General features: G+C 43.3%; 1 protein-coding gene across 3 annotated transcripts in view; it reads left to right on the top strand.

Annotated features, from left to right (window-relative positions):
- Window positions 1-22477, top strand: part of ATG4A (autophagy related 4A cysteine peptidase) — a 72324-nt gene that overhangs the window by 37469 nt on the left and 12378 nt on the right. For all 3 annotated transcript variants that reach the window (XM_007992524.2, XM_037989013.2, XM_007992523.3), the window contains exons 2-9: window positions 7004-7114; window positions 10172-10243; window positions 12337-12435; window positions 15148-15249; window positions 15429-15501; window positions 18176-18255; window positions 18883-19070; window positions 19192-19270. In XM_007992524.2, coding sequence (XP_007990715.1) covers window positions 7004-7114; window positions 10172-10243; window positions 12337-12435; window positions 15148-15249; window positions 15429-15501; window positions 18176-18255; window positions 18883-19070; window positions 19192-19270 — 804 coding nt within the window. The remainder of the gene's footprint in view (window positions 1-7003; window positions 7115-10171; window positions 10244-12336; window positions 12436-15147; window positions 15250-15428; window positions 15502-18175; window positions 18256-18882; window positions 19071-19191; window positions 19271-22477) is intronic.

Here is a 22477-nt window from a genome sequence, read left to right as displayed (position 1 = left end):
ATATGGGGGTAAGCTGAGAGGTCCTCCTGTGGGATGTAAATTGTAAGCTTTGCATAGTTGTGTATTCTCCCTCAATGAAAAGAAAGCTTGGACATAAGGTATTTCACTCCATTTGCCTTCCCTCTTACAGAAAAGGTCAAGTTGCAGTATACTATTGTAATTTGTACTTCCCTCAGGTGGCCATTTTTCCCCATCAGAGAGAAAATATTGGGGCCAAGCCATAGTGCAGAAAAAAATGAGTTGCCTCTTTTTCAGGGTTTGCAGGTCAAAGTGGTCCCAATGACTTAGGATACATTTCAAGGGTGAGCCTGTTGATGCCTGAGTGTTTCCCATCTGAAAGACAAAACCGCCCACAGTTTTGGTTTGTTTTGTTTCTCCCCCGCCCAAGAACCCACAATGGTCCCTAGACCCTGCTGATTGGGATAGTTGTGCTCACTGACGCAGCAGCAGAAGCAACCCCTGCCTAAGAACCTGCAATGGTCCCTGGACCCTGCTGATCAGAATAGTTGCGCTCACCAACGCAGCAGCAGAAACACTAGTTTTCCTCCCAGACCACATGGGGGACCGAGGAATGTCGGATTTAGTGGCCCTTACTGATGCATTCTTGAAAACCTGCACCCTTGCCTTTCCTTCTAGACCACAAGGAGGACCAAGAAGACTCAGATTTAGTGGCCCTTACTGATGCATTCTCGAAAACCTGTTAGAGTCCTAAGCATTCTCCTGTTAGTACTGGGACTTTACCCATGTCCTATAAAGATGTTATGCCCCAAAAATGAAGTGGAGGGCCATACCCTGAGGGAAGGAAGGGATCTCCAGGGTTGGAATAGTGACACCTTTTGTCCTCACTTATATGAATAGGAAGGATACAATTTCTGAGGCTCCCCATACCCTAGCTTCACGAATAGATTTTGTTAGGCCAGCTTGTCTGAGGAAGGATCCTAAAATTCCAGATAGTCCCCCCTACGATGGGGCTTTGGGCAAAAATTATGTCTTTCTGATTGGTGAGCCAGGGTGCCTAAAGAAGGTAACAGAGTCTTAGAGTTTATACTAGAAGTCATTCTTATAGGAGACACTAGAAAAGCACCAGAGACAGGAAGCAATTTTTAGAAGCAGGACTAACCTCAGAGAAGAGAGGCGAGAGGAAGTTTGTCTGGCAGGCATTAAGACCCAGGGGGCAAGGGTCAGGATAGATAGGATAGATGGGCAAGTCTCGCTTGGGTGACATGCCTTTGAGAATTCTGCTCATGGCTGCAGGGTCAACCAACTTGTTGTCGGGACTCCGGAGCTACATGGCTTTCCTCTCTGTCGACCCTCGGCTCAGCCCAGAGGTACAGGAAAAGCAGAAGCTGGTTCTAGGCAAACCAACGCTCCCAACTCCGAAGAGTCAGGGGTTGTTAGAGAGCCCTTTCCCAGAAAGCCTGACACCCATGTCTTTACCTCGGCAGTCACGCTAGTTGTTTTTAACTGGTCGACAGGTGCCCGGTGTTTAGCCCCCAAATTCTAAGGAAAAACAGGACAGAACAGTAAGTGAAAGGAGTCCGATGGTACTCACTGCTTGGCAATAGGTGATAGTCTCACCGCTTGGCAATAGTCTCACTGCTTGGCAATAGGTGATATTCTCACCACTTGGCGATAGGCGATAGTCCCTTCATGGTCGCCAAAATGTGTCTGCAATTGGTGGGTTCTTGGTCTCACTGACTTCAAGAATGAAGCTGTGGACCCTCATGGTGAGTTCTTAAAGATGGTGTGTCTGGAGTTTATTCCTTCTGATGTTTGGACGTGTTCGGAGTTTCTTCCTCCTGGTGGGTTCGTGGTCTCGCTGGCCTCAGGAGTGAAGCTGCAGACCTTCACGATGAGTGTTACAGCTTTTAAGGTGGCACATCTGGAGTTGTTCATTCCTCCCGTCGGGAGTTGTTCATTTCTCCCGGTGGGTTTGTAGTCTCGCTGGCCCCAGGAGTGAAGCTGCAGGCCTTCGTGGTGAGTGTTACAGCTCATAAAGGTGACGTGGACCCAAAGAGTGAGCAGGAGCAAGATTTATTGCAAAGAGCAAAAGAACAAAGCTTCCACAATGTGGAAGGGGACCCGAGCGGGTTGCTGCTGCTGGCTTGGGCAGCCTGCTTTTATTCCCTTATCTGGCCCCACCCACATCCTGCTGATTAGTCCATTTTACAGAGAGCTGATTGGTCCGTTTTGACAGGGTGCCAATTGGCGCCTTCACAATCCCTGAGCTAGACACAGAGACGACTGGTGCATTCACAGTCCTCCAGCCAGACACAAAAGTTCTCCAAGTCCTCACCAGATTAACTAGACACAGAGCACCCACCGGTGTGTCTATAAACCTTAAGCCAGACACAGAGTGCCGATTGGTGAGTTCACAAACCCCGAGCTAGACACAGAGCGCTGATCGGTGCATCTGCAATCCCGCAGTCAGACACAAAGGCTCTCCAAGTCCCCACCAGACCCAGGAGCCCAGCTGGCTTCACCTAGTGGACTCCACACCAGGGCCGCAGGCGGAGCTGCTCGCCAGTCCCACGCCATGTACCCGCACTTCTCAGCCCCTCTGGGCGGTCAATGGGACTGGTCGCTGCAGAGCAGGGGACATCACTGATCAGGGAGGCTTAGGCCACATAGGAGCCCACAATGGTGGGGAGGCTCAGGCATGGCTGGCTGCAGGTGCTGAGCCCTGCCCCGCAGGGAGGCAGCTGAGGCCCAGCAAGAATTCGAGCATAGCCAGCAGGCCTGCGCTGCTGGGGGACCTGGCACACCGCCCCAGCAGCTGCCAGCCAGGGCACCAAGCCAGTCACTGCCCGGGGCCGGCAGCACTGACTGGCCACTCCAAGTGTGAGGCCCACTGAGCCCATGCCCACCCGGAACTGGCGTTGGCCTGCAAGTGCCTGGCACGGCCTCGGTTCCCACCCGTGCCTCTCCCCCACACCTCCTTGCAAGCAGAGGGAGCTGGCTCCAGCCTCGGCCAGCCCAGAGAGGGGCTCCCACAGTGCAACAGTGGGCCAAAGGGCTCCTCAAGCGTGGCCAGAGTGGATGCTGAGGCCGAGGAGATGCCAAGAGCAAGCGAGGGCCGCCAGCATGCCCTCACCTCTCATAGTCCCTATCTCTTTAAACAGACTGGGAAGGCAGGGAACTCATATCAGCCTGATATATGGTTTGTTTACTTTTAAAGGCAAGACAAAGGTAGTTTGTGAAAAATTTGAAATAAAACATATTGCTGTTAATCAGAGGCAATTGTACTGGAAATGATATTTTACTTCTGCACCTCATCCACTTCCCAGATTGCTTTTTCATCTGAGTTCTCCCTATGTAAGACCTGTTCCTCTTTCCTCCCTAGACCCCCATGTACATAATCTTCCCATGTCACTGCTGCTTGTTTCTGTTAATTTCATTTTCTGTTCTTTCATTTGTTCCATACATGTAGCCTTGATTCAGGGATGGCCATGGACTCACATACTGCATTCAGAGTGTCTATCTTTTAAGAGAAGAATCAAGAAGAATAGAGACTATAATGAACTTCTTGCTGGCCTAGCTAGGCCTGAGAGGGGGTGAAGTGCAAGAGTCAAATTCTTTGGCTGCCATTTTGATCAGAGCCATCCCAAATGAAGCAGGGCAGTTGTCACAGGCTTCAAAGGGCTTTACTAATTTGACCAGATAACTGGCCAGTGACTCACTGAGACAGGGTTGGCGATAGAGAAATGGTATTTCTTTGGCCAGTACTATAAAAAGACCCAAGGCTTATATGCATACATGCTGTACATTCATCCAATGCCACCCATCCTCACCCCTACGAAGGCAATGCCAGAGAGGTTACCCTTTTCCTACAGTCTACTCAAGTTACTTATTTTCTGATTTTCTCTCTCTTTTTAGGCTACACTAGATGTTCATTTAAAATGGAGTTCTTCTGCCTGTGAGGGTTAGAGGGTAGAGTGGGGTGGTACACAGTGTGATTTGCCCTGCCTCAGTCCACCACCTCCTGGGGATGGCCTGACCTGGATAATCATTTTTAGCCTGGTATTTCCTGGGCATGGGCCAGGGGCTGAGGCCAGCAGCAGAGAGGCTAAGATGGCACAGGCTTCCTGTCAGATTTGGTAGTGATGAATTTTCACTGGGGAACAAAATGGCTGTTTCTAACTTCTTTAAATTTGAAACACTGCAGAGACTATCATCTTAGTAATTAAAATATATTGAGGAGAAAGGCTACTTAAATCCCTGAATGATTGGAATTCCGTAAGATATTTTAAGAAAGGTAATATCCCTGGTTAACAGTTTTTTGTTTGTTTGTTTGTTTTTTTTTTGAGACGGAATCTTCTGTGTCACCAGGCTGGAGTGCAGTGACGCAATATCGGTTCACTGCAACCTCGGCCTCCCGGGTTCAAGCAATTCTCCTGCTTTAGCCTCCCGAGTAGCTGGGACTACAGGCACGCACCACCATGCCCAGTTAATTTTTGAATTTTTAGTAGAGATGGGGTTTCACCATGTTGGCCAGGCTGGTCTCGATCTCAGCTGTGTTTCTAAAAGTGCTTGTACAAATTATAATTTCAACTTCCAACAAAATATTTATATGATCAAAATAGACTCATTTTTTTTTATCAGAACAGACTCATTTATATTTAGGAGCATTTATTTCTATGGAAACAACATGCCCTTGCCTTAGAAAACAAAAACAAAATAAAATAAAACAATTTATCCTTTCAAGGGATTTCTTTTAGAGAATCTCTGCAGCTACCTGTAGTTGTACAAATGGTCCCCTACTTTCTCTGTGCTCCCCTCCTCATAGGGGCTGATGAGCCCCCATGAGTTAAGAGGTGTGTGTTGAGTATCTTAGCTTTGAACTTGAAATATATTTTCTCATAGATATAGCACTATAAACTATGAAATAAACTATCAATTTAAATTTTCTAGTTACAGATTAAAATAGGTTTTGTGAGCTGGCTTGGAAATATATTTACTATTTACAATATAATATCTCTCAAAAAATTATTATTATTTATTTTTTTAAGGAGATGGGGGTTGGCACTGAAAGTTCCAAGCTTCTAATCATGGCTTAGTCCTTCTGGTAACCAGCCTCCATCCAGAAGCCCACTAAGAGATACTTCATTAGAACAGAAGATGCTCTTATCACCCAGGAAATTCATTAGGAGCTCTATGTCAGGAACCAGGGAGAAAGGCCAAATTTCAGAACAAAAGTGAATTTGAGGAAAAGGTCTGCTAAAAGACTCAAGATTGACTTATGAAGGGGTCCTATCTCAAAAGTTCTTTGTAACTAATATTCTGAGAGAGGCCAGGCGTGGTGGCTCACGCCTGTAATTCTAACACTTTGAAAGGCTGAGGTGGGAGGATTGCTTGAGGCCAGCAGTTCAAGACCACCCTGGCTAATACAGTGAAACCCCATCTCTTTTGGTACAAAAGTGAATTTGAATTTTAACTCCTCCCATATTGCATGGTCATAAGTTCGAAAAGTATGGCTTGTGAACTAGTGAGGTTTAGTTGTATTTTGGGGGATACTTTATCTTCAGAGATAACCATAGTTGTGTGAGATAGGAAAATCAAACTGTTTTCTACTCTGACACTCACCACTCAATTCTTGTGATACCATATACCATGCAATTCTCCACAAGATACCAATAGTGTACCCTATAATTTAATTCAATTCTGACACTATCTGTCTGGAGTTAGAATAAGATTCCATAGGCTGACAGCTCAGTTCCACAAGACTGCCCCACTTCAGATGCCAGTCATAAGTCCCAGCTATATGTGCTTCTAACTGACCAGCTATAAATTGGGGTTCCCATGACCCCCTCCTCGTGTTCCATAATCTAGGATGACTCACTGAACTCAGGGAAACATTTTATTATGTTTACCCATTTATTATAAAGAATATCACAAAGGGTATAGATGGACAGCCAGATGGAGGAGATACATAGGGCAAGGCATGTGGAAAGGGACACAGAGCAACCATGCCCTCTTTAGGCATACCACCCCCCAGACACTTCCACATATTAAGCAACCCAGAAGTTCACCAAATCCCACAGTCCAGGGATTTTTATGAAGTCAATTTTTGACTCAGTCTCCACCCTTCCCAAAGGATGGGGGTTGGGACTGAAAGTTCCAAGATTCTAATCATGGCTTAGTCTTTCTGGTAACCAGCCTCCATCCAGAAGCCCACCAAGAGATACTTCATTAGAACAGAAGATGTTCTTATCACCCAGGAAATTCACTAGGAGCTCTATGTCAGGAACCAGGCAGAAAGGCCAAATTTCAGAACAAAAGATGCACATAGTATCCCTATCACTCACCATAACAAAGGTTTTAGGAGCTCTGTGCCAGAAAACAGGGATAGAAACTAAATATATATTTCTTAATAGAAATATGTATTTCTTAATAGTCATCTGTGAATACCAAGAACAAATTATATTTACTGTTAACTTCAAGATCCTTCTTTGCAGAAGCCATATGTGAATAAAATGGCAAATAAAAATATTATGAAAACATCTGATCTTCCAGCTAAAATATTACCATATACACAGTTGTACAAACATTCAGGCTTGTCACAGCACCTTCCAAGCCACTGGCCACTGGAAACCTCGCAATACAAACCTCATGATATTCCCTGTGACATGGGCAGGAGTTAGGTGTGCATGTATTGTATCACCTCAATACACTCAGAGTAGGGGAAGCTCGATAATGGGCTATTTACAAAGAAGGCCCTATGGTATAAAATATTTTGAAGTAACTGTGGCCAAATGATTTTTTAGAGATGGTGTTAAATGGAACTTTGAGAAAGGGAAGGTCAAAAGGGATGGTCAAGAGGAAATCCTTCAGCTAAAGGATTTAGAGGTCTTGTGAGTGTCTTTGTTCCTCAAGGAAAAGGAATTGCTTTCATTAGATTCAAGCTGCTGACCTTTCACCTTCAGAGCAAAGGTAATGATCAGTCAGCCACAGAGGTAAGCCCCTTCTATTAAATTTTACTTAAGTTTCTTTCATTTTCTTTCAGTTTTATCCAAGTATGAAAACCAGATTACTATTTTCACTGACTACCTAGAAGAATATCCAGATACAGATGAGCTGGTATGGATCTTAGGGAAGCAGCATCTCCTTAAAACAGGTAAGATTTGGTAGCATTTATCTGTAAGAACCCAGATGAGGTAGGCACCTGTGGTTCAGGGTTTGTACTTTTTCTTCTTGGGTTAGTGTAAAGGTAAACTGAGGCTGGAGCTGAACCGGGAACAAAGACACAAGGCAAATGGCAGTGAGAATAGCCTTTATTAGGACTCGTGGGCAAGGTTCCTCGGTCCAAAGGTGTGGGCCGAGGAAGTCGTGCTGAGGGAGGAGGGTAGGGGCTTTTTATAGCCCGAGAGGTAGGGAAGCTGGTTGTGCAAACAGGGCCTGGGGGGTCTTGAAACTACGAGGGCAGGAGTTGAGTAAAGGTCATGAGGAAGGGGTCTTTGGAAACTGTCAACCGAAACTGCTGTTTACGAACTTGTGGAATGCAGGTGAGCTGCAGGTCATGGGGGAGTGTGGTTGCCCAGCCAGAGCTCTGACGCATGTAAGTCTGCGGGTGTGTACAAGGGTGAAGGGAGTCTTTAACGAAAGGCCTGCTACACCAGGTAACGCCGCCTTGTTGAGTCTAGATTCCTGCCTAACAGTTGGCAGAGCATTTTCTTGCTTAATGTTAATGCTACTCTGAGGTGGATTTACCTTGTAGTCAACGGAGCTTAAGTCTCAGAACTTTTGCTTGGACAGGCCCCTTCCAAGGCCCCGAAAGGCCCTAGTAGTGTGTTTACATGGTTATAGGTTTTTGCACAATTTGCACAGGTAATATATTTTTATTCTGTTCCTTAAAGGAGAATCCCCAAATTCTAGAAGCCTTGGGTTTCAAAAAACACGGACCCACTCCTGGTATCACTAACCAGTCTCTAGCCTTTCGTGATTGGGCTACATATTTATTACTCTCACATACTTCTCTGGTTGGATAAAAACACTCAGGGACTTCTAGATAACCCATGGATCTCAGAAACAATATCAGACCTAGTAAGTTTTTCTTATGTTTTAGATCTTTTGCTGACCATAGCACTGTCTCAGTTTATTCTGATTTTGTATAGAACTTCTAGCCACTACAGCTAGATGGAAAGGAGGCTTTAATTTTTCTTCCTTACCATTACATTCTTATAGATTGGTAAAGAAAGACCTTTTAACCTGAAACTGCTAACAACCCAGCACCCAGATAAAGCCAGAGCTTGGAAAGAGGCAGCTCTGAGATTTGTATCTTTCTGAGGAGACATCCTCTTCAGAGGCCCTCACTTAGCTTGGAGGAAGGAACAGGAAGAGGCTGATGAAAAGGCAGGAGAGGAAGTTAGGCATTGTCAGCTCCTCATGAGCCTGGCTTCATTATTTTGATTGGAGAATTGTGAACAGTGGAAAGCCTGGAGCTAGTGATTAGGAGACCTTTTTTATTTAGACTCTTCTAACTCAGGTAAGTCACTTTCTCTTTCTGGATCTTAACTTCCTTCAGTGGTACTTAAAATGAGGGGATTGGAGGGAATCTTCTAATTCTGCATTCCATGACAACAGGAATCCCCAGGTTGCCAAATCCACTCATATTCAAATGTTAAATTGGGAAGTGCCTTTCAAAGTGAAATCATTGTTAAAATGTCCATACAACTTCCCCCGCATAAAGCCACACAGGAAGGCATAAAGACTGTCAGAGGCAGGAGTGAGGGTGTGGACATTTAAGAGGACGGGTATATAACAGCTAACATTTATCATAGGTTCACTGCGTACTATTCACCATGTAAGCACTTTACGTGTATTATCTTTTGAATACTCACAACTCAATGAAGTAGGTACTATAATTCTCCCCATTTATGGATGAGGAAACTGAAGCCCGGAGAGGTTAAGTTAACCAGCTTACACGGCTGGTAAGTAGCAGAGTCAGGGTTCAAACCCAATCAAAGTATGACTTCAGGTGTCTTACTATTAACCATTGTACATCTGCTTCCCTGAATGTGCTAGGCACTGGGGCATGGAAGGGAGGGAAAATATAGATAGCCCAACTTTCCGACTTGCTCCAAAGAAAAGGAAGACAGAAAATAGAAACTATTGGCCCAAAGTAGATTTCCCTTTGTTCTTTTTAAGTGCAGTGACTATAAATTCTATACAGAATATAATATAGACATGTTGTTGAGAAGACGGAGAGAGGTGACTAAGAAAGACAGTCACATCTAAGTACATATAAAAATGTGGAAGCCATATTTGTGGCCCATCAAAGTAAATTTATGTCATAAAATACGAGAAAGCATGCTTTGAAAAAAGACACAAAAACATTTGTGATATTATATATGCATTTAGATTATAAGTGCTGGTTGCACTAGGTGCTATAGATACATTTCTTACACACCTAATTTGCTTAGTAGGGCATTTCCTTTTTATTTAAAGATGCATGTGTGCATGCACAGACACACATGCACACACACAAACAAGCCAACCAATAGTTTTTGTTTTGTTTTATTTTGTTTTGCTTGAGACAAGGTCTCTCTGTTACTCAGGCTAGAGTACAGTGGTGATCATAGCTCACTGCAGCCTCGAACTCCTGGACTCAAGTGATCCTCATACCTCATTTTTTTTTTGTAGAGATGGGGTCTCACTATGTTGTCCAGGCTGGTTTTGAATTCCTGGCCCTCAAGCAATCTCCCTGTCTCAGCCTCCCAAAGCACTGGGATTAGAGGTGTGAGTCGCTGGGCCCAGCCAAACCTCTAGTTTTAGATAAGGGATGATGGGTGCTGATACAAGATCCAGCCAACCATCATTCAGGCTGGGGCTGATAGTCTTGTTAGTGGGTTTTCTAGGATCCTTAATTTTCTTATTCCTTGTCTTTTGGCAATGATCTCAGTGTTTGTAACTGTCAGGACTGTAGAATTCAGTGAAAAGATGACAGGAGCTACCCAATGTCATTACACCAGTCAAGTAGCTCTGGTCAAACCATAGGTTGGGAGAAATACTGAAATTATTTGGCTAAAATGAGAATGGGTTTCCTGTGAATTTACCTAGCCCCATAATAATTGAATTGACTGGTTATTTGAAATTAAGTTAGCAGCTGGCTCAGAAGTAAAGGTGGGTATTTTTAGATATCGTGATTTAATTTTAATTTTACATTTAATTACAGAAAAATCTAAGCTGTTGTCTGATATAAGTGCTCGTCTATGGTTTACATACAGAAGGAAATTTTCACCAATTGGTAGGTATATCATTTGTTTTACTGTGCTTTGTTCTTTGTGGATAGCTTGCCTGAGGTTATCAGTGACTTCATAGAAACCTCAGAATTAATTGCTCACTATAGCAAAGAATTTGATTTAGGGGACTAGGTAAATCTTACACTTCATCCAAAAGTTTCATTGCTAAAGTATCCTTTCACATATGGCTCTATGGCATTGAGGGGTTATGACTGTATACTTTTGACCCCACCTCCAAGTGTTCAGGCACCAGATGATACTACTTGTTATACTTTTGAGATTAAGGGGAAAAATCACGTAAGCCTTTAATTTGTATAATATCTATTAAATTACAATCCACTGCATTGTGGAACTACTTGATTATTAATGAAAATTGTGTCTTGAAAGAAAGAAAATAATTTATTTGGGTTTTTCCCCCCTTATGACATGAAAGCACCTTGCCATTGAGAGACAAATTACAGTAGTTTCCTTGGAACTAATTCTAGGCTGTTACCAGCTGTCAACTAGAAAAAAGGACAATTCAATAGGTGAAGTGAATGTGCTGTTTTCATAAAGGATATACAACACATTTGCAGGTAGGGTGGCTACTTCCTAGTATCATGGCCCTGTAGGAAAAGGGCCTACAAATAGTGAAATTTACTCTTCTAAGAGGACACTAGAATGAAATCAATCTTTCTGTTCAGTGCCAAAAATGAAGGTCGCACAGGCTTTTCCTTTTTTTTTTTTTTTTCTCTCCCCAGAAATACACCAGTCAGTAACAAACAAAAGAACAATGTTTAGTAACCAGTGGTTCTGAACTGTTAACTTTCTCTGGCTGTGGAGCTCTTTGCAAGGCTGGAAAATATTTCTAATTTTACTCTGCCAATATTTTGGCAATAGATGATCTCTTCTTTATGTGGGCCTCATTGCATCTTTTCCCTACTAATCTGGCCAATAATCCCCGCATTAGCAACAATCAAAAGGCACCCCTTCCAGGTCATAAATTGATTCCCTCCTTCCCATCTTGTTGTTGTAACTTTCCTTCAGTCCCCACAACTAAAAGAAAGGGGTGACCACCTTGACCCACTTGTCTTACAAGATTGATGACCCCCTTTGAAGTTAGTCTTCTGAGATCGTGCTTATAGCATATTTTTCCATTTCCACACTGGGAAAAGAAAACAATGAAAACAACATACCCTGTCTGCCATTCAAGTTATCTGATTTCATTGGCCCCTTGGAAAAGAATATTGAGCTCACCCTGGCCTCATATGTGGGATTTTCTTTGCATAAGGTGTTCTTAAAATAGAACCTGTTGTCTTATTTCATTTATTAACTAATTTTATACCTTTTAAAGATACATTTCTAATTCATTAATATGGGTTTAAATTATGATCATACTCAAAACATCAAGTATTTGTGTCATCCTCTGTGGGTTCTAGAACACTTTCACAGATATTCTCTCAGTTCTTACAATACCCACTGATAGTAGGCAGAGTATGTACTATTATGCTCAGCCTATAGATGAGATTTAGATTAGATAACTAGAGACTGGTCTTCTGATGCCTCATTTAGGGATCTTTCCCCTATTTTACAATGTCCTTCTTGCTGTTCAGATCTTCATAATATATATTCAGAATAGTCATGAGCCTTCCAAATCTCTTTGACCATTTTGATGATTGCCTTTGGTAGTATTTGTTCTTTACCTAAGTAAGACTGGCTTCCCTGAGAATTTCAGGGCCATGCACGTGAGCTATGCAAGGCAAGGTTTGGGTCTGGCAGATGATGACATGGAATGGACTAAGGGTTGGTATTCATACATGGCAGTCACCTACCAAAATTGCATGTATACCTAGAAGTCTTCAAGCAGAAAACATAAGGGACACATTTAGTTCATTTGCTTGTTTTATGTTTGGCTGTAGAACTTGTTTTGGTTGACTCAGTACTATGTTTGCAAGTTCCAACTGTATACCCAAATCTTGTTTGATCTGTGGGTATATCTGTCACCTCGCTTCTCAGAGTATATATATTTGCCTGTCTTGTGTGAGTCCCAAATATGCTGATGTTTCAGGAAAGGGCAATTTGAGGAACCCACATTCATTCCCTTCCATTTTGCCAACAGGGGGAACGGGCCCTTCATCAGATGCTGGTTGGGGATGTATGCTACGCTGTGGACAGATGATGCTGGCTCAAGCCCTTATCTGTAGACACTTGGGAAGGGGTGAGTTAAATTTGTTTTATAAACTTTCTCAGAGACCTCTGCAGTGTCACTTGCTCCTATTGATTTAGCTTGATGCTGAGCCTTGGGAACATTCAGTAATAAACTTGTAGGTCTTAAAGTGCTCTCTGCAAGCTCAAGTGGTGGGGCTGACAAGTCAACAAAGCCCCTCATAAGAAGGAAACAGCTAGTGTTTCCTTGTGAGTCACCAAGCCAGGGAGTTATTTTCCTAGGACAGAACTGAACATTGAGGGAGGTGTGTCATTTATCCTTTCCATCTTTGCTATTGTTTGAGTAAGTCCTTAGAAATGCAAGATAACAAAGGCAGCAGGAAAAAGGGTGTGGTGGTAAGTCTGTTTCTTGACCTCATTTAAGATATCTGCCTGGTGAAGGATGTAAGTGACCTAAAGGAAGTACATAGAGGGAGCTGGTACTATTTTGGTTTTGGTTCACTAAGGATGTCCAGCTGATGATGAAGGAATCTTTAAATTTGCTTCCTTGGGAGAACATTCAATTAAGAGCCTTCTGATAATGGTTGTTGGAACTCATTTTTTTTTTTTTTTTTTTTTTTTTGAGTCAGAGTTTCGCTTTGTCTCCCAGGCTGGAGTGTAGTGGTGCGATCTTGGCTCACTGCAACCTGTGACCCCTGGGTTCAAGCGATTCTCCGCCTCAGCCTCCTGAGTAGCTGGGATTATAGGTGCCTGCCACCGCGCCTGGACGCCTGGCTGATTTTTGTATTTTTAGTAGAGATGGGGTTTTGCCATGTTGGCCAGGCTGATCTCGAACTCCTGACCTCAGATGATCCACCCACCTTGGCCTCCCAAAGTGCTAGGATTATAGGCATGAGCCACTGCGCCCGGCTGGTTGTTGGAACTCTTGAGTCTTGCTTTCTTAAAACATGTACATGCTTCCCTATGGGCATCTGAAGGATGGGGTTGGCTGCATGCCAGTTCAGGCACTTAGGTGAAGGTCCAGTTAGACTTGGGGATGAGACAGTGAAAGGACACTTTGGATGAAATTGGGCTGCTGAACTCATTGGCTGTTGCTAATTGAGGTTCAGAAGTATAGAAACATCATTTTCCTTTTCCCACTGTGCAAACTCACAGATTTTGCTACAGCTTTCAGAGAGGATTGGAGAAGGGCCCAGGGAGGTTTCAGGGCTTATTGCCTTCTCTTCAGGGTTTGGGATATCCTGCTTGCCCTGGGTAGTATAATAATTTCCATTTTACAGGTGAGGAAACCAAGGCTCAGGGAAGTGATGTGATTTACCCAGGGTAAAACAGCAAGAAATCAAAGATTTGGGGATAAAATAAAGATATTCCAACTCCTTGTCCAGTGATTTCCCTTGTTTATACATGCTTCTTGGTATAGATCCATTCTCACAATTTAATTTTTTTTTTCATTATAACACACTTCAAAATGATTATTTTGGAAGCGAGTTCTGGAAGTAGGGAGCAAACTGGGGGAAAAAAACCTCCACAGTCAGCAGTCTCAATTGTTTTAATACAAAAGCAAGTAGCAGGAAGAAGTTGGAAATAGATCTTGTAGCTAAAATGAGTTAAAAGAGTAATTTTGTAAAGATGTCTTTTGGATTGTTTCCTATTCAGCTATTTTAAAATTAAGGTAGAGTATTCACTTACCATTGTCGTCAGCAAATATTTAGTGGTATTTAGCAGCCAGCTAATTAGGATTTCCTCAGACTTGGACAATTTGGTAGCTAATGAAAAGAAGTTGGATGTGGTTCCAACTTCTGAGGGCTGTGCTGGATCCAAAGTTAAAAACTTTGGTTTTAGCAACACTAGAAGCAAAAAATAACTGAAGAGTCTTGAGATAATGGCCTTTGGCTTCAAGTGTAGTTCAGTCTTTATTTCAAACTCTCTCTAAAACCTCAGGAGAGAAATTTGTCTTGGAAGCAAACTAAGCCTCAAAAATCTGTCCCATTAGCCAGTGTTTCTAGAGCTGAGAGGATTGCAGTGATTACAGAGAGTTTTTGCAGTTGTCCTCAGTAAGTTACAAATGGCCTCTGTAGGATTTAGGGGGCTGTGCTGAAGGCACAGACGGTATCCGTACAGATGTAGTTATTTTGGCTTTGGTCTTAGGGAAACTTTGAACACCTGATAGCACAGTTATTTGTTTTCCCAAAGTTCAGCATGGACTTTTTAAAAGATGGTGTAAAAACGACAGCATGCAATTTTTTTAAGCTTCCTTAGTTGTGAGCTGTGTATATTCCCCTGTGAACTGTTGTGTATCAAAATAGCACTTCTTACCCGTGAGATCCTTTTGTCAATGCTGCCAAAATATAAGAGCAAAAGCCATTGCCGTCTATGTGGAGATGAGACGCTATGGCATCTGGCTTATATATCGATGTACTGCCGGGCTTTGTGGTGACCTCCTGTTCACTGAGTAACTGGCCAGAAAGGCCTTTGTGACATTGTTTTTATATAATATTGATCCAGCCCTTGGGTTAAGTCAATTCCTTGGTCAACTTCTTGTTTTGCTTTTACTGTATACCCACTGAGTCTTTGAAAGCAATCACTTTCCAGATGTCTTTGTTATCAAAATGAAAGATACTTAGGAAGGTTCTAACTTGATCATTCCTGCCTTCTAGATGTGGTGCCTTTGTTTTCCTTCTAACTTTGTAGTTACAATAAAAGTGCAGAGAGGTAATAAACAGTTATAAAAATGTTTCTAACACATTTTTTTTTTCTTAAAAAGACTGGAGCTGGGAGAAACAAAAAGAACAACCCAAAGAATACCAACGCATCCTACAGTGCTTCTTAGATAGAAAAGATTGTTGCTACTCTATCCATCAAATGGGTAAGGTCATAAATCAATAGTTTAAAGGCAGTGCCTATTCCTGTTCCTTCTCTTCCCTTGCCTTATATGTGGCTCCATTAAGTTGTCCATCTGCTTAATTATTTATGTAAAAAATTAGGAGTTTGTGGCTTACTGGAAGATCTTTTGCTAACATGTTAATTTTTTCCACATAAAAACAGCACAAATGGGTGTAGGAGAAGGGAAATCAATTGGAGAATGGTTTGGACCAAATACAGTTGCACAGGTGTTAAAGTAAGTAAAAGAGTCTGGCGCCTGCCTTATTCTGCTGTCTCCTATGCTTCCCTCCCTAGACAACTAAACCTCCCATCAACCTAGGTATTCTTGCAATCCCTCTAAGCTACTCTTCCCACTAAACCATCAAATATCTGTGCCATTTTGCTCAGATGGCTCTTTGAAATGTGTAAGCATGGATATCTGTCTTGGTATATCAGAGTTATATTCACTGGTAGCAGTATATATGGCTGTATCCTAGGACTCATTCAGTGTCTCATGCTGCAGATTGATGCTCATGTGCCTGGGAGCCATTGGCCTGAGGGTCCCTTTGAAGCCAAAAGTTTCATACTAAGTGGTAGAGGCTAAGCCAGCCTAAGCAAGAAATGGACCCCCACAGGGCTCCTACATGCACTACATAATATTTAAAAACCCTGTTCATTCAGCTTTTTCTTTGTACCTTTACTGTGCTAAGTTCTGGGTGTGCAGAAATAAACTTGACATAGTCCTTGCCTCAAGGAACTCACCAGCTATTGTGGGAGACAAACCCCAGGGAAGTCTTGGAATCAGTTTGTCATCTCATAGCAGACTCAAGGTGTCCCACCGTGGTATTCCAGTTGTCTTGTTAAATACCAGAATTCACCTTCCACAGCAAGAGGCAAGGTGGAGAGGTCAGGACCAACTTTTTGAAAGTAAATGGGGTGAGTGATGTTAGTACTTACACCTACAGACCACTTTACCTGTTGTCACTCTCCTTCCTAACAACCTATCACTGATGGAAACTCCATGAGGGCAGAGATTGTATTTATCTTGTTCACTCTGTAACACTAGCACATAGAACTGCCTGGCACGCGTAAGTACGCAATAAATGCTCGATGAATAAATGAAAATGGCAGCCAGAATCTGGGGCCAGATTTAGGGATCAGAAGATTGAAACCTTCTGGCCTCCTTTGGTGTAGAACATTAAGCTCCTGGGCACTATAGGGAGACCTATTCCATGCAAAGTACAGATGGGACCCTGTTTCTATTACTAACTAGTCTTCAGTGAACTAGAATGCTTTGGGAATGTGTCTGTGAGGGGAGTGGCCTGGATTTTTTGGGGACCCAAGGAAAATCTGTATTGACTTTACTCCTTCCTAACAATGTAACCTCTCTGAGGCTGCTTTCTTGCCATAGTCAGAGTGCCTTTTGGGCATCGCTGACTCTGCTGAGTGAAAATCTGGCAGTGTTTCAGGAATCACTGTATGAACGTGGTATGGAAAGTATAAGAGATTAGAATGGCTGTGCTGAGCCCAAAACCCAGCTTGAAATGGTTGGTGTTAAAACAACATCCTTCAGAATTTGCTTCTTTCTTCTAAATTTTAAGGTTACCAACAACAAAGTGGAAACCTAGATTTTATTTTATTTTATTTTTTTCAGACAGAGTCTCACTCTGTCGCCCAGGCTGGAGTGCAGTGGCACAGTCTCGGCTCACTGCAACCTCCACCTCCCAGGGTCAAGCATTCTCCTGCCTCAGCCTCCCGAGTAGCTGGGATTATAGGTGCCTGCTACCACGCCCAGCGAATTTTTGTATTTTTAGTAGAGATGGGGTTTCACCATGTTGACCAGGCTGGTCTCGAACTTCTGACCTCGTGATCCACCCGTCTCGACCTCCCAAAGTGCTGGGATTACAGGCATGAACCACTATGCTTGGCGTAGATTTTTTTAAAGAATGTAAATGGGTTCCAATTCATCATGATCATTAGCATTAACAACAGCATATTATTATTACATTAGTGTTATTCTTCTGGAGAAAGATAATACATTAAAATGAATGAAATACAAGGGTGATGGTAGTTAACTTCCTGGGAGCTACCTGGTAGAGAGACTGTGTTTTCTTTGGTCCAATGAGACTGGGCTTTACCCACACATCCCAGAAATAGCCAGGTTAAACATGGCCTTATTTAACTGGCAAGGGAAGAAGAAGGAAAGGGAGAAATAGGTGGGGTACTTTACATAGACCTCAGATCATCTCTCTTTTAAAGGGGTTTTCTTTCTAATATACCATAAAGTCCTGCAGTTCAGCATGGTGGCTCTCTTCAGCTGCTGACCAGTAAAGCTCGGCACCCAAGTCAATCTGCGGCCTATGTCACTTGAGAGGTATTCTCAGGGCAGCTGGGGAGTGGTAGAAGTGATCTCTCTCTCTCTGTCCCCTCTACCCACTGTCTCTCTCTCTCTGGGTTTACCTGGAACATATTCTCCATATTATCTGTGATCCCAAACAAATGTCTATTTTTTATGGACAGCTTCCTTTAAAAAATTTTTTTTACAGTTTCCCTTTTGAAAAATGAAAATTCAGTAAGTCAGAATGTCTTTTATTTAAGAAAACAAAGTCTCTTGGGACTTTGAGAGCAGATGCACGGGTAACTTTTCTTTTTTCCCCAGTAGGTGTCCCATCATTTTGTGAAGTAGACTTCTCCAGCTTGTAAAGCAGAAACTTCTTTTTGAGGTTCAGATACAGTGACTCAGGGACATTCTCAAGGTCTCTAGATGTAGAGCGTCCCAGAGCTCTGGCAAAGAAGCCGAGCTAACCTGAACACCAGCTTTTCTGTGGCTCAGTGTTGGTGACTTTAGGAACACTGGGCATAAATTGTACTGTTTTCTGCTGATATTTCCATCTTCCCAAATTGTGACTTCCTTATACATTGCTTTGCAGAAAACTTGCTTTATTTGATGAATGGAATTCCTTGGCTGTTTATGTTTCAATGGATAACACAGTGGTCATTGAAGACATCAGTGAGTTACCAGTCTGTTTAACTTCCCAGCTGATGGCTGATGAGTTCCTTCCTCACCATTCAGAATTCTGGGACTCAAGAGAGTGTCTCTGGTCTTCCCCACCAGGGCAGGGGAGCTTAGGGGAGCACAGGGCTCTGATTCTTTCTTTTCAGTTTTCTGAGAGGGAGAACACCATTAGGGGGCCTTGCTGCTCCTCAATGAGGTACCACACTCCTTCCCTGCAGAAAACACAAAGTGCATATAATTTATTCAACCACCAACAGATCTTTCATGGAGGCTCACCCTTGTCCAGGCCTGTGATTCCTGCACTGAGGAGTCAGAGCAACCTAAAGATACAGTCCCTGTCTCAAAAGCCCTGGCAGACTTGAGAAATGAGATTCTTACAATGAGCCCAGAATCCCTGTTGGGAGCTAAACAAGTACCCTGCGGCCGGAATGAAAAGCGTGAGCCCTAGAGGAATGGCCTGGGCTTCGTGCGGGTGGGGAGTCAGCTGAACCCTGGTGGCAGAGGAGAGGGCCTTCTAGGCAGGGTGGGGGGCATGTGAGGTTCCCCTTAGTTTTGATATTGGAGTATCTTCTAGGGCTGAAGACTCCTTACTTATCCAATTTTCTGTTCTTCCATTTCTAGAAAAAATGTGCCGTGTCCTTCCCTTGAGTGCTGACACAGCTGGTGACAGGCCTCTCGATTATTTGACTGCTTCAAACCAGAGTAAGGGCACCTCTGCCCACTGCCCAGCCTGGAAGCCCCTGCTGCTCATTGTGCCCCTTCGCCTGGGCATAAACCAAATCAATCCTGTCTATGTTGATGCATTCAAAGTAAGTCACTTCTTTCCCCGAGCCCATTGCTGCCTGCCCATCACACCGCCATCTCAGCACAGAGATCCGTGAGCAGCAGTCCACAAGTGAGTTGAGAATCTTGCATTCTCTTTCTCTCCAGGAATGTTTTAAGATGCCACAGTCTTTAGGGGCATTAGGAGGAAAACCAAATAACGCGTATTATTTCATAGGATTCTTAGGTAAGAAAGGAGGAATCACAAGTAAGTCATCATGGGCTATGGGAGGGCATGGGGACAAGGTTTGCACGGGAGACCAGGCAATTCCAGTTAGTGGGTTCCCATCTAGCCCAGGGATGCCACGGCCTCTGGTCAACTCCTTCTGTCTCCAGCCTAAGTAATGGAGAGTTATGTTTCTGTGTGCCTGACGGAAAGCAGGTCCAATTTCAATGCCTTTACTTCCTTGCTTCTTGATAAGATGGTTCCATTGCTTTCCCACTGGATAGCCCCAAGGTCACAGCATTGCTCCAGCACATCTCTCTCCTGCCTGTGGGGCCCAGGGTGGTGGAATTTCAATCCCTTGACTTTGCCAATATCTCTCTTATTAGGGCCTGCTGGCTCATTGTTCAGAGCTGTGACAGGGTGGGAATTAGAGGAGGCAAAGACAGAAGTATCCTTTTCCCGAGAATGGGGACTAAGCCTTAAAACCACTAACCTCTTAATGTGGACCCGAGCAAGCAGCCCAACATTGCCTGCATAGGAAGGCACCTCTGGAAACCCAGTCTCTTGACTCACTAACTATGACCAGAGACATTTGAGGTCCTTGGTACACAAGGTAAGCTAGCCTAGTGCTTCTGAAGCTTTAGCATGCACAAGAATCACCTTGAGAGCCTATTGGAGTGCAGGTTCAGTAGGTCTTGGGTGGGGCCTGAGAGTCTGCATTTCTAACTAGGTGGTGCCGATGCTGCTGGTCCACAGACCATACTTTGCATACCAGGGCCTAAATACCTGGTTAGTGTTGAAGAGCATGTGTTAGAGAGTGATGTGGCCAGGAAAATTTGGTACAGGACACCTGTTGCAGGGGTGGGATGGTCTGAGACTTGGCCTCAAGAAAGTTATGAGCTCAGATTGGTTGACAAAGAAAGGAGAGCTACAGGAGTTACAAGGGAATGGCATGAGGGCATGTGCAAAGGACAGGGCAGAGATGGCCTTAGTCATCCTCCCCAACACATCTCCTCTTGGACATTCAGGGGGTGAGGTGGGATGGGAACAGACACACCTGGCTTTGCATGCCAATCCCCCATTTGCTACTGTGTGACTTCAGGAAAAAGATACCAGTATTCAGTCTCAGGTTCCTCTTATGTAAAATAGGGTTAATGCCTGACTCACCCTATTGTCACCTTACAGTAAAGCGTTCAGCCAGGCATATAGGACAGTCAGTGAAAGGTGGCTGCACCTTGCTTGACCCCAACACCTCTTTCCTTTGCCAGCCCCTTCTTCCTCTCTTTAGGTTGGCGGGGGGCGGGGGTCAGGGGGCGGGGCACAGGGATTGCACAGCTGCCTCTGTTTTCTCTAATGCTGCTATCTATTGGTTGAATTACAGCTAAATGGAAAATGTAGAGCCTGTAAAGGCTTTTATTTTTCTAAGTATAAAACCTAGTATTTGGAGTTCTGCAAAATCAGATGCCCTCTGTTCCTAAGCACGTGGGTTCAAAGAAAATGTTGCAAGAAATAGGTTTCCAGTTGTTCGTGCTTGACTTAGTCCCTTCAGGCGGCTATAACAGAATAGTATAGACGAGGTGGCTTTATAAACAACAGAAATTTATGTCTCACTGTTCTAGAGGCACTGTTACCTTGTGTACCAAGGACCTCAAATGTCTCACTGTTCTAGAGGTCCAAGATCCAGGCACTGGCAGATTCGGTGTCTGGTGAGAGCCCACTTCCTGGTTAATAGATGGCTGTTATCTTGCTGTGTCCTCACATGGCAGAAGAGGCAAAGGAGCTTTCTGGAGTCTCTTTTATGAAGGCACTAATCCATTCATAGGGGCTCCACCCTCATGACTAAATCACCTCCCAAAGGCCCCACTCCCTAGTACCATCATATTGGGGATTAGGATTTCAACATATGAATTTTAGGGAGACGTAAACATTCAGTCCACAACAGTGTTTGAGGACAACTTTGAAACAGATTAGAAAATAACTTTGGAGGAATCTCAGTGAATAGTGTATGTGATTCCTGGGTGCCCTGGCCTCCCTATCCCAAGTTACCTCCAGAGAATTTCTCCAAGGTGGTGTAGCCGTCCTGTTTCTTGAGGCCACTGGGTCAGGGTAGCTTTTGTGAAGTTTGACTACTCATTAAAAAGATGTGGGCAATCCTCAGTTATTTAATACCCCAAGACAGAGGTTCACATAGTGCCCATTTGCCTGTTAACTTTTATAAGTCCTTTGTGCAAACTTCACTTGAGGGCTTTAAGTCCCTCCAACTCCCCTTTTCTGACTCACACCCTTACTGTTTGAGGTTGAGTGGTCCAGATTGGCAGAATGTCTGAAGCGAGGGAAGAGATGCAAGTTGCCATTTTCTAAATAGTTGTCCCATTCCAGAGACTCTGCAAAGTGTATTATCTCTCTTTCTACACACACACATATATATATACACACACACACATTTATACATATATATACATACTTACACATACATTTTATATATTAAAAATATATATTAAAAATATATAAAATGTATTACATATACATATACAAAGTATTACATATACATTTTATAAATATATAAAATGTATGAATGTATATATAAAATACATTGTATATATAAATAAATGTATATATAAAAATATATAAAATAAATGTATAAAATATATAAAATAAATAAAATGTATATATAAAATACATATAATGTATTACATATGCATATACAAAGTATTATATATTTTATATATAAATATATAAAATAGATAAATAAAATGTGTTATATACACCATGGAATACTATGTAGCCATAAAAAGTAATGAAATCATGTCCTCTGCAGCAACATGGATGGAGCTAGAGGCCATTACCTAAGTGTACTGTATGTCTTATAAGCACTCTCAGAAATGATGCAGCTTGTGGCTGGGTGCGGTGGCCCACACTTGTAATCCCAGCACTTTGGGAGGCCAAGGCTGGTGGATCGCCTGAGCTCAGGAGTTCGAGACCAGCTTGGGCAACATGGTGAAATGCCGTCTATACCAAACATACAAAAAATTAGCTGGATGTGGTGGTGTACGCCTATAGACTCAGCTACTTGGGAGGCTGAGATGGGGATTACTTCCAAGCAGATTGCTTGAGCCCAGGAGGTCAAGGCTGCAGTGAGCCAAGATAGTGCCACTGCACTCCAGCCTGGGTGACAGATCGTATTAGTCAGGGTTCTCTAGAGGGCCAGAACTAATGGAATATATATAC

Source organism: Chlorocebus sabaeus, chromosome X (assembly GCF_047675955.1).
Source record: "Chlorocebus sabaeus isolate Y175 chromosome X, mChlSab1.0.hap1, whole genome shotgun sequence".
In the NCBI taxonomy this organism is placed as follows: domain Eukaryota; kingdom Metazoa; phylum Chordata; class Mammalia; order Primates; family Cercopithecidae; genus Chlorocebus; species Chlorocebus sabaeus.
Note: the sequence above shows the minus strand (reverse complement) of the source record. Positions and strands in the feature narration are given on the sequence as shown.